The following is a 10941-nucleotide window of genomic DNA, read 5'->3' as shown; positions in this document are numbered from 1 at the left end:
AAACTTCAATTCGTGGTACACAAGATATAAATTAACTCGTAAAATCTCATTACCGGTAACAAACGGCACAAACTCGTTTTCCTACCTCCATAAATATTAAAAAATTGCCATAAAATTAAATAATTACATGCAATTTTATTTAAAAATAGAAAGCGGCTGTAAAAATAATTGACAGGAATATTTGTTAAGGTCAAAATATTAAAGAGCTTTATTTTAATAGTACGGTCTACGGACACAATCGAACTAAATTCTTAAAAATGTTTTGGTTTCCTACGTGCTTATCCATTTATCTGAGAACCGAAAAAGCTTTTAAATACTTAAACAATATACAGGGTATATCAGGAAATCATTTATATATGTCCTTCAGACAATCAGTCAAATAATAAAGGAAAAATGCGCAAAACTCTTTAATATTTTGTTGCGGACTAAAAAAACACGACAATATAACCAATATCGTAAAACCAAATAACCAGTATTAAGTAATTAGACAATTAGACAACACTATGATTGCCTCAAAACTTTGGTATTGCACCAGTAACTGGGCCAAAGTAGTATTTTGCCGTAGGTGTAGCTTGAAAAATTTTAATTAAAAGTATTCCGATTGAATTAGATTTTAAACAACTTTTCTATCTAGTCAAATAATCATAAATAAAAAGTTTTAAAGTTTTCACGCACCATTAAAACCAATGAACAACTAGTCATTAGGAGTGCTTTGATCTTCATTTATAAACAATTGAATTTTACAAAAAAAAAGTAGATGGAAATTGTTAGGATATAAGAACTGACGATCCTAGGGCACAATATATATTACGCTTAATAGATCTACTAAAGTAGCTATAAAATTTATTTTTAAAATGTAGTGCCTAAAATAAACAATGCATGAGTTGAGATGCAAAATATGTACTTCTTTTAGTTTAGGCAAATTTCTTGGTCTCATCAACAAACCGAACCTAGGAAAATCCCAAAAAAAAAAATCGATTGTGACGGAACCTTCCGCAAAGTTATTGATTTAACAATCTTATCACAGATTCTGTGCTATAAATGTTGGCTGAGGTAACTGTAAATGATAAGGCAAAGTAATATAGATTCGAGCAAATCTAGGAAAGGTACAGTACGTGCTCCATGCCGCGCAAAGGTCATGAATGAAGCCAGGCGGGCATTGCCAAAAGATCTGCTATACCTTTCTTAGATTTTTCGGACTTTTACAACAGTGACATCTAAGGAGCGATTTTAAATTTTACTAAAAATAGAGTGTTCTTTATGCACTCCCTATTTCGAGTGTTACTGCCTACTTAATGAGGTTGGGCAAGATCTTAATCAAGTGAAAAATAAGTGAATGTTAAATAAATTTTTGGAACAACACCAGAATTCATGGACACAACCAATAAAAGGAGTAAAAAAACTGTTAGAAACAATTCTTAAACAGGACGTTATAAAATAAGCCTATGAAATATGTACATTAATTTTTAGATAACCCAAATTTAATCCTTATTAGAGGTAAATGTATGATCTGTATATAATTACATTGAATGGCTCAATTTCGCTATATATCTACATCAATCAAAGGAAGCTATTATGTCGAGCAGTTTAGAGCAATACTAAGAAACTCTTCAAAGCCCAAGGTAATACTCCCTTTCATATCGGTATCCTTTACCCGAAATGCTTCAGTAAATCGCTGAATTTGAACACACACAACAATAAACTGATCGACTGACATCAGTTTGTGATTTTTTAAGTCGCTCCTTTCGATCAGAAATTTAATGAATTCAGGGGAGAATCTAAATCCCATTTGCTGTAATGCTGAAATTTATAATTGATTGTGATAAATTATATTTAAGTGAACATGTTTTCCGTATTTAGAGTAAAAACAAAACACACTTCATATAGCTGTTATAATCGATAACACTAAGCTCTTATTTTAAACATAAGAGAGAAACTACATTATAAATGTGCTGTTGAAATATGTATGTATGACTATGCATGTAATTTCCAATGTATATTCAATTGTTAAGGCAATTCAAACTGATAGGAGTTTTTAGGTAAAAAAAGTCACACAAATATACATTCCAATTCCATTGTATTAATTGCAATTTGTTAGATAATACTTTTTCTTTGCATGTTGGGGGAAGGGGCTTATCAGTTGAATTGCCTTATCCAATTTTAACTGGACCATCAGGTAATTTTAACCCCGACATATACAGTTTTTTCAGTGTAACTTAATCTAATATAAGCTTAGGTATTCTCTAATTTTTAAAATTGATTTTTTCACAGCTTGTGTAAAAAATAAGAAAATCAAAAATATGAACCATTTTACCCAAAGGCAAATTAACTTTGGTTGGATCATATAAAGTTGTTTAAAAGATATTCCACGTTCAATTGCATATAAAATATTCTCACAAATAAAATCTATTAAGAATAATGGTTGTTTACCTTCACTTAGTTCCGGTTCCTCAATACTTCCTGACTGATCTCTGTCATACATTTTGAATACTGCCAACCACTGGTTAATATAAGTATAAAGTTGTTGAAATTCATAGATATCAATTGTTCCAGTTTTATCTCTATCGAACATCCCAATCATCAACTTACAAGCGACATCAGAAAAATGCTGACCCTGACCATTTACTAATGCTGACTGCAATTCTTCCCAATTAATATGGCCAGATCTATCTTTATCAACAGTTTGAAACCAGCCCTGAACATCAGGGCTCACATTTGAGGCTGGTCTGGCCTGTTGAAATGACTGGTTCTAAATGAAAAAACATATTTAATATTAAAGAAATGTACCTGAACATTTGACATATAAATATGCCAACTTTTAAATTAGTTAATTATTAGGACAGAATGCTCGAGTAATGAAATATGCATCCTTTCTGGAAAGTTTAGTTTTCTATATATCTATATATCAAAAACGCAAGAAATGTGAAAACCATTTAAATTTAAAGATATAATTTGTTGGCTTCTTGACCATTGAAATTGGTAATAAAATAATAATAAAAATAATAATAGAAGTAATAAAGTATTAGGTTAGATAGACCTTAAAATAGTTAGGTTTTAAAACATAGGAAAAATGTAAATTTAGAACATACTAATTTAAAGCTTCCACAAAATAACTAAAAGTATCCGCACTTACTTCATACATTGTTTATTAATTAATAACGAATCACAATTTTTAGTTCAACCTAATTACTAATTACAAAAGAAACAAACGAGCGCGGTTTGGTTAAACGCAGTAATCAGGAAAGACATTAGTACCAACATAATTATTTTCTCCGAGAACATCATCTCATTTTCTATGGCTAATCTGTTATCTGCGAAAAAACATATAACTATTAGGTTATGTTTCTTCCATGCGTTGTGTTGATGTTGACGTCAAAACGTGCCGGGTGAAAATGGGGTCACATTAAATTAACATAAAAACGATTTTAAAAAGCATGATTCGTTTTAAGTACAGTGAGATTTACCGTTAAAAAGGAAAGGCTACCTCATTTACAAACCTATCGCGGTGAAGAGTGCACTGTTTTTTTTTGTATTACAATCCTGGCATTAAAGTATTATATAATTTATATATTATTAACATAAGAGTATTAAAATATGAATAAAGTATTCATTGTATCAGGGTGTCGTACTGCTATTGGTTGGTATATAGGCTTCTTTATAATTATGATATTCAATATTATAGAATTTTTTCAGGAAATTTTCAAGGGCAGTTTGACAAATTTACTGCGTCTGAATTGGGAACTATAGTGATATCTGAAGCAATTTCCCGAGCAAACTTAACACCTAATGATATAGAACAGGTTATTATAGGTCAGGTAAGTCTTGCAATTAAGCAATTTCGTAAAACTTATATTATTGCATCATCTCTCAGGATTATTGAAATACTGATAAATTTTGTTATATTGAGGTCAAAAGCAATATAACTTCAACCACAATTTTCGTTTAATTTTTTTGCAGTTTTGGTTTTTGTTTTTAAATATACCATAACAGTTTTAAATTTTACATGTTTCATCTTCATTATATGATCAATAAAATAGTGGTTAAATTGTTAGCAGCAAATAACTTTGTTACTTTCAGGTCCTTACCGCCGGACAAGGCCAAAATCCTGCCCGACAAGCTGCTGTTAAAGCACAAATTCCATATGATTCACCTGCTTACACAATTAATATGCTTTGTGGTTCAGGACTTAAGTATGCTGCTTTTTATTATCTTTGCCTAATAAAGAATGATTTTCTTTATACAGAAGTGTGGCACTTGCATTCCAAGCAATAAAGAATGAAGATTGTGCTATTGTAGTAGCAGGAGGGCAAGAAAGTATGACAAAAGCAGAACATACCACTTATCTGAGAGGAAATAAACTAGGAAATTTAAATTTAAATGACACACTTTTGGTTGATGGTCTTACTGATCATTTTAATAAAGTACATATGGGAAATACAGGTATATTTATTTTATCACTCATCTATTTCACTTTGAATTTGTTCAATTCCAGCTGAGCACTTGGCAAAGGTTTATAATATCACCAGAGAAGAACAAGACACATTTTCTGTGAATTCTCAATATAAAGCAGAACAAGCAATTAAAGCTGGTTATTTCGAAAAAGAAATTGTTAGTGTTCCCGATAAGAGAACTAAGAAAGCTATTGACAGAGATGAGTTTCCAAAATTCAATAGTACCTTAGCATCTTTAGCCAAGCTGAAACCATGTTTTGAAACAGTAAGGCATTTTCTTACCCAATATTTCACTCTATCATTGATTCAGCTCTTTAGAATGGGACAGTAACTGCAGCAAATGCTTCAGGCATTAATGATGGTGCAGCTGCCTTAGTACTTGTGAACGAGCAACAAGTTAAGGCCAAAAACTTATGTCCATTGGCAGAAATACTAGCTTTTGCCGAAGTTGGTGTTGATCCTATGTGTATGGGTATTGGGCCAATTACAGCAGTTCAAAAAGTTGTATGTTGTATTACATCTTAAAGAAAAAACTGTGTATTATTTTTTTTAATTTGTAGCTTCAGAAAGTGGGCTGGTCAAAAGAAGATGTTGATCTTTATGAACTGAATGAAGCCTTTGCAGTCCAAAGCATTGTTGTAATTCGAGAGCTAGGGGTAGATGAATCAAAAGTAAACATTACTGGCGGAGCTGTAGCTTTGGGACATCCAATTGGAGCATCTGGTGCTAGAATTCTTGTAACCCTAGTCCACAACTTAATTAGACAGGGAAAAACAAAGGGTGTAGCGTCCCTATGCATTGGTGGGGGAATGGGCATTGCAATGGCAGTTAAAATTTGTTAATTTTATTTAATTCAAAATTTTAATGGCATTGTTTTTTGTGGATAACAAAGTTGGTTATTAAAATGGCAAAAATACTTAAATAATTTTTATTTATAAATACTATTATTATCTACATGTTTTATAAAAGGTTGTAACAAGAAAACAATAAATATTTCCATATTTCTTTAAAGAGATAATTGTTTAATACAAGTTTTTCTGAAATTCCTGATCAACAGGGAACATTGCAACATATTCCATGCTAGGCACAAAAAATTTAGAATGTTTCTTCATAATGTCATACCAATTTGTGACTCTCCCAGAGTCTTTGCACTTAAAATAAGAACCCCACACAGTGGAACATAGAAATTGTTCATCAGGGTGCCACTTCTCATGTCCGTAGACGCCTTCAGCTTCTAACTCTTCACAGACAGTCACAGTTTCACATTGGGCGTATACATTTGGGGCATATATATCTTGGACTAAATTGTCACCAACATATAGGAATCTTGGTTTTTTAATATTATTGTGCATTCGGAAAAACTCTTTCAAGTCTGTCCAATTTCCATGAGTATATATACCACCTAAAGCAAGTTGTTTGAGGTCTATGGGTCCTGTTTCTTTAAAACCATGCAAACCAATAAAACTCCTACGTTCTGTGAAAAAGCTAGGTTTTTTAGCAAAGGTTACAACAATATCAAAGTAATCTCTCCAGTTTTTTCCTATAGTGTGGCTGGCTGTATGAGTTGCAAAATCAACAAATGAACCAGTAATCAAAAAAATCATCTTCCCCCTCTCCCTCAATGAACTGAGCCAACTAAGCAAATTCGGACTACATGGGTAATAGTACTTTTCTGGATGTGCTTTCATTTCAGCAAAATATTTTCCTTTCTCATTTTGAAAATGATCTCTATCAAACATATCTTGTAAGGCTTCTAATAAATCTGGCCAAATATTGTATAATTTGATATCACAACTACCCTCATCTATTGAATCAACAGCCCTGGCAAATACCAAACCAGCAATAATATCATAATAATCAAGTAAAGTTCTCATTTTTTCTGAGTAAGGCCCATTCCAGGTCTGAAGAGGATTTTCAGTAAACAAGTCTGTAGCTTTCCAACGAAAATTTGGATAAAATTTTTTTATCTCTTCTTGAGACAGAAACTTTGTACCATGTGTTGCTTGTATGATGGTTCCATCTCCAGAAATTCTGAGTAGGTTTCCATTTTCGTTATCCACTATCAGCCCTTTAATAATGAAGTTGTGGTCTAAAGGCTTTAGTAGATGTTTTGCGGAATATTGCTTGTTATGAACAAGGTAATTTGCTAAAATGTCATATTCCATTTCAATCATAGCTCCTACTTTATACCTCGCCAAAGTGTTATCTAAATCAAATCCAATACAGTCATAATGGGTAAACTTAAATATCCGGTCATTCATATTTTCACTCTTTGTAAAAGCGGAAAATAACCTCTTTTTACAATTTAGTGATCCGCGTCGCCGAAGGGAATTATGCATTTTTCTACTGCATATTTTGTTTACGCCGCTAATCAGTGACGCGTTTAGAATCTTGCGCAGTTTTAAACTAAACATATTCACGAAAAAAGAAGATTACTTATTTATTTTGGGCTCCCAGGATGTGGAATTCATCAGGAATTGTTAAAGTAGATGTACTACAAATTATAAATATGTACTTAAATTTTAGGTTGAATTGTTGTGTAGCTATTCACGATTTCTATTCGCATTTTTCTGAACCGTCACTCACCTGTGACAACACTCTTGATCTGGAGACAGAGATGATTTTTTTAAACAAAATAGTGTGTAGCCTGTAGCCCACTAGATGTTTAAAAGGGTGGTGACAGATTCTACTCGTAATTTTTTCTTTGTGAATAATAGTTTGGCGCCACTGATAGTGCATTTAATAATCTTATGTGGTTCGAAAAAGGTTAATCTGGTTCTCTGCCAGGAGTCCAATGGCATACTTTGATATTGCTCGATTCCAAAATCCAAACGATTCTAGTTGAATTGGTAGGGGGAGTTGGCAGGCACACAATTTTGGCAACGTTCTGACGAATGTTAAAAGGAAAATCACCAAAATTTTATAGCAAATTTATTAATATCACATGTTTTTGACAATTATTTTCTTCCACTCTGTTAGATGGCGTCCCGACACTTAGCCAGAGTCATTAATTGGTAAAAATAAAATGATAAACCTCACACATTCACCGAAAAATTTAAAGAATTTTATTTACATTGTATTTTCTAAATAATTTGTGCATAAATATACTTTTATTAATATTGCTTTATAACTAACTTAAGTGAAAATTGAGAGGTGTCGAGGAAGTGCATCATAGATAATAGAAAGGAGGATTTCACGGAATCAGAGACAACAGTGACAAGAATGCAAGATGCGAAAGTCACAGGACAAAAACAAATGTGCTTGTGACCAACAAGAGGCGTCGTCAATAATAGTTTGAGTGATGTGATTCGTTAATTACATTTTTGGTACTTTTGTGTAAACGTTGGTGGAGTTTTATGTTTTTATAGACCGATTTTTGGGTTATTTTTTAAACATGCATCTTAACGCGGACATTTCAAGTGCTCTTCAGTTGCTCGAAGATATCAAGCAAACAGTGGACGACTTAGGAGATCCAAAACTCCAATTAAACACTCATCAGGACCTAAATTTGTTAATTTCTGTCTTAGAAAATCCAGTATTTAGAAGTATTGTTACGGTTCAAGATTCATTAAGTGAATTAAACCAACAATTAGGTCAACATCCCTCCATTTTGCCTGTTGATTTTGATATAACAGCAGCAGGTGAATTAGTTCTTAATGTCCCACCAGCTGGTGAGTTATACGACCCAGATTATGCAGATTATCAATCTAGAGATTTTGATGAACAAAGAGTACCTTCAGCTCCTATATCGCCAAACTCACCACAGACTTCTACATTTGCTTCGACAGACAATAAAATGCTTTCTCTACTTAACAATCAGAAGCTAAATGGCACCCTAAATAATGAGGTATATGACGTCCTCTCTCTGGGTTATACAGTTTTCTTCATAATTTGTTTTTTAGGGGTTTCGGTTGTTGCAGGGAAATAGCTTTAACCATGAAGATGATATTATCCATAGATCACCCTCCATTGGCAGTGATGCTTCCAAAACTGGATCTGACAATTTGATTACTAGTGAATGGTCTCAAGTTGAAAGCATTGATCTTATAAATGATGGGACCGGACTAGGGTTTGGCATAGTTGGAATGAGGAATATGGGGGTGGTAGTTAAAACAATTTTACCAGGTGGAGTGGCAGATAGAGATGGAAGATTACAAAGTGGTGATCATATATTACAGGTAAATTAATTTTTTCTGAGTACTCTGAAGTATGACATAATAGCTTTGTTGTCATATATATTGCAGATCGGGGATGTAAATCTGCATGAGATGGGTTCAGAACAGGTAGCTACTGTATTAAGACAATCTGGTACTCATGTGAGATTAATAGTGGCCAGACCTGTAGATATTTCTTCCACAGAATACAAATATTTAGGAAGTTCTGCCCCAATAGTGCCTACCAGACTACTGCCTGATGCTCATGAATTAGATAAGTACCTTGTGCAACATAAATACTCACCTATATTTGGAAAGGATACTGATGTCCTTGCAAATGATTTACCACAGTCATATGGCATGTCAAGAATACCTGCCTCTCCGTCGTTGCCTTTGCTGAATTTGGATATGGCAGTTAAAATACCAGAAATGGAAAAGTTTGTAGTAGAACTAAAGAAAGATGCAAATGGTCTTGGTATAACTATTGCGGGTTATGTATGTGAAAAGGAGGAATTATCGGGTATATTTGTAAAAAGTGTAAGCAAAGGTAGCGCGGCTGATATAAGTGGAAGAATAAAAGTAAATGATAGGATTGTGGAAGTTGATGGCCAGTCTCTCCAAGGATATTCCAACATTCAGGCAGTGGAAGTGTTAAGGAATTGTGGCAACGTAGTAAAACTGTGTTTGGAAAGATATCTGCATGGCCCAAAATTTGAGCAACTTCAACAAGCAATTGCAGCCAGTGAAACAAAGCCTCCATCACCTACTCTTACACCGTCACGGTAATAGCTGAACACTGCTGTTAATGTATAACCCTTAAAACTAGTAGCTTCCCACTGTTGTTACCTCTGTAAACTTTTCCGCTACTAATATTGCATATTAGAATTAAATGTAACTCAGGGTGTCTGGACCTAGTAATTTGTGTTGTTAATCTATTTCTAGTATTTTTTATATAAATTTCAGATATCCTAATGAAGAAGGGGGTCTCTTAAATGGAGGTGATCACCACGAACTCTTTACCAGCAACTTTGTTAAAAAAGAAGATCCACCTATGCTATCTGAAGAAGAATTAATAAAGAAGTGGTCTAAAGTGATGGGCCCGGATATAGAAATTGTTGTTGCTCATTTGACAAAATTTGGAGAAAAGGGAGGTTTAGGAATAAGTTTGGAAGGTACTGTAGATGTTGAAGATGGTCAAGAGGTTAGACCACATCATTATATACGATCAATACTTGCCGAGGGACCAGTTGGAAAAAACGGTACTTTGCGATCTGGTGATGAACTCCTTGAGGTTAACGGCCACAAACTTTTGGGAATGAACCACCATGAGGTTGTCAGTATACTTAAGGAATTGCCCATCAATGTTTGTTTGGTCTGTGGCCGTAGCCCTAACAATCTTTTTATACAAAGGGAAGAGACTTTTCCAGAAAGGGCAGCATTAACGCGAAGCCTTAACAATTTACTACCAGCATCAGATCGCTTGGTAAAAGCAAAATCAGATGGGTCATTAGCTAGCAGTATAGCAGTAGCAGGTTCTGATACCTCTTTTTCTAAAATGAAATCACGTTCTCTAGAACCTCTTACTGGTCTAGCAATGTGGAGTTCTGAGCCTCAAATAATTGAGTTAATCAAAGGGGAAAGAGGCCTTGGATTTTCAATTTTGGATTACCAAGATCCCATTGATCCAAATGACACTGTAATTGTGATTAGAAGTTTAGTGCCTGGAGGAGTTGCCCAGTTAGATGGGAGATTAATTCCGGGCGACCGTTTATTGTTTGTTAATGATACAGTTCTGGAAAACGCTTCGCTAGACCAAGCAGTACAGGCACTAAAAGGAGCACCAAAAGGAATAGTAAGGATAGGTGTCGCAAAACCTTTGCCTATTCCAGACACTGTAGCTCATAGTTCTTTGCTAGATGTGGATCCTAACAGATATTTAACTAATTCTTATAACTGAAGTCTTAAAATTTTGCAAATGTCATCCTCTGACAGCCAGAGATGTGGTCCAATGAAACATGGTTTTTGGCAGACACTTTACCTGCCATGGATGTAATTATTAATTTATTATAAATTTGTTGGGTTAATTGGGAAAATTATGTCATTTCCACCTAACGTCGGGAATGCTCTTATTTTCTGTTTAGTAAAAAACAACAGTCTACAATCGCGATTGTGATATACATGTATCAATAGTAGCACCAATGTCTAATAATTTTATCCTGAGTAAGCTCTCTAGCAATAGCAATTTGTAATAATGTTGTTTGATTAAATAATGTTTTTGTTTTAAATGTTCTTTTTATTTGCCACTTAACACCTCAACAAAACTGTCCAGCGGCGGT

The 10941-nt window shown here is 33.8% G+C and overlaps 4 protein-coding genes across 5 annotated transcripts; 2 read left to right on the top strand and 2 right to left on the bottom strand.

Annotated features, from left to right (window-relative positions):
• Positions 1–7399, bottom strand: LOC132695893 (peflin). 2 transcript variants are annotated; one of them, XM_060660474.1, is made up of 4 exons: positions 7038–7175; positions 3134–3311; positions 2431–2749; positions 6–1800 (listed from the first exon to the last, which is right to left on the bottom strand). In XM_060660474.1, exons 2-4 carry the CDS (start codon positions 3140–3142, stop codon positions 1574–1576), a joined length of 555 nt encoding a protein of 184 aa, XP_060516457.1. In that variant the 5' UTR covers positions 3143–3311; positions 7038–7175; the 3' UTR covers positions 6–1573. The 2 variants fall into 2 exon arrangements, with proteins under 2 accessions (XP_060516455.1, XP_060516457.1); XM_060660472.1 differs by lacking the exon at positions 3134–3311 and having other exon boundaries at positions 1–1800; positions 7038–7399.
• LOC132695892 (acetyl-CoA acetyltransferase, cytosolic) lies at positions 3359–5303 on the top strand. The gene is made up of 7 exons (XM_060660471.1): positions 3359–3637; positions 3694–3815; positions 4078–4190; positions 4244–4440; positions 4493–4716; positions 4770–4955; positions 5012–5303. The coding sequence occupies exons 1-7, from the start codon at positions 3595–3597 to the stop codon at positions 5291–5293; spliced, it is 1167 nt and encodes a 388-aa protein (XP_060516454.1). The 5' UTR covers positions 3359–3594; the 3' UTR covers positions 5294–5303.
• LOC132695891 (5'-nucleotidase domain-containing protein 1) lies at positions 5403–7044 on the bottom strand. The gene has a single exon (XM_060660470.1). The coding sequence runs from the start codon at positions 6863–6865 to the stop codon at positions 5474–5476; it is 1392 nt and encodes a 463-aa protein (XP_060516453.1). The 5' UTR covers positions 6866–7044; the 3' UTR covers positions 5403–5473.
• A 51-nt stretch (positions 7400–7450) lies between the features above and the next one.
• On the top strand, positions 7451–10860 carry LOC132695889 (patj homolog). Its single transcript, XM_060660467.1, has 4 exons — positions 7451–8298; positions 8354–8629; positions 8696–9387; positions 9569–10860. Exons 1-4 carry the CDS (start codon positions 7846–7848, stop codon positions 10560–10562), a joined length of 2415 nt encoding a protein of 804 aa, XP_060516450.1. The 5' UTR covers positions 7451–7845; the 3' UTR covers positions 10563–10860.
• The last annotated feature ends 81 nt before the right edge of the window (positions 10861–10941 follow it).

This window comes from Cylas formicarius, unplaced genomic scaffold, assembly GCF_029955315.1.
Source record: "Cylas formicarius isolate icCylForm1 unplaced genomic scaffold, icCylForm1.1 PGA_scaffold_12__32_contigs__length_19106922, whole genome shotgun sequence".
Taxonomy (NCBI): domain Eukaryota; kingdom Metazoa; phylum Arthropoda; class Insecta; order Coleoptera; family Brentidae; genus Cylas; species Cylas formicarius.
The sequence above is the reverse complement of the archived record's forward strand: the minus strand, read 5'-3'. Positions and strand labels throughout refer to the sequence as shown.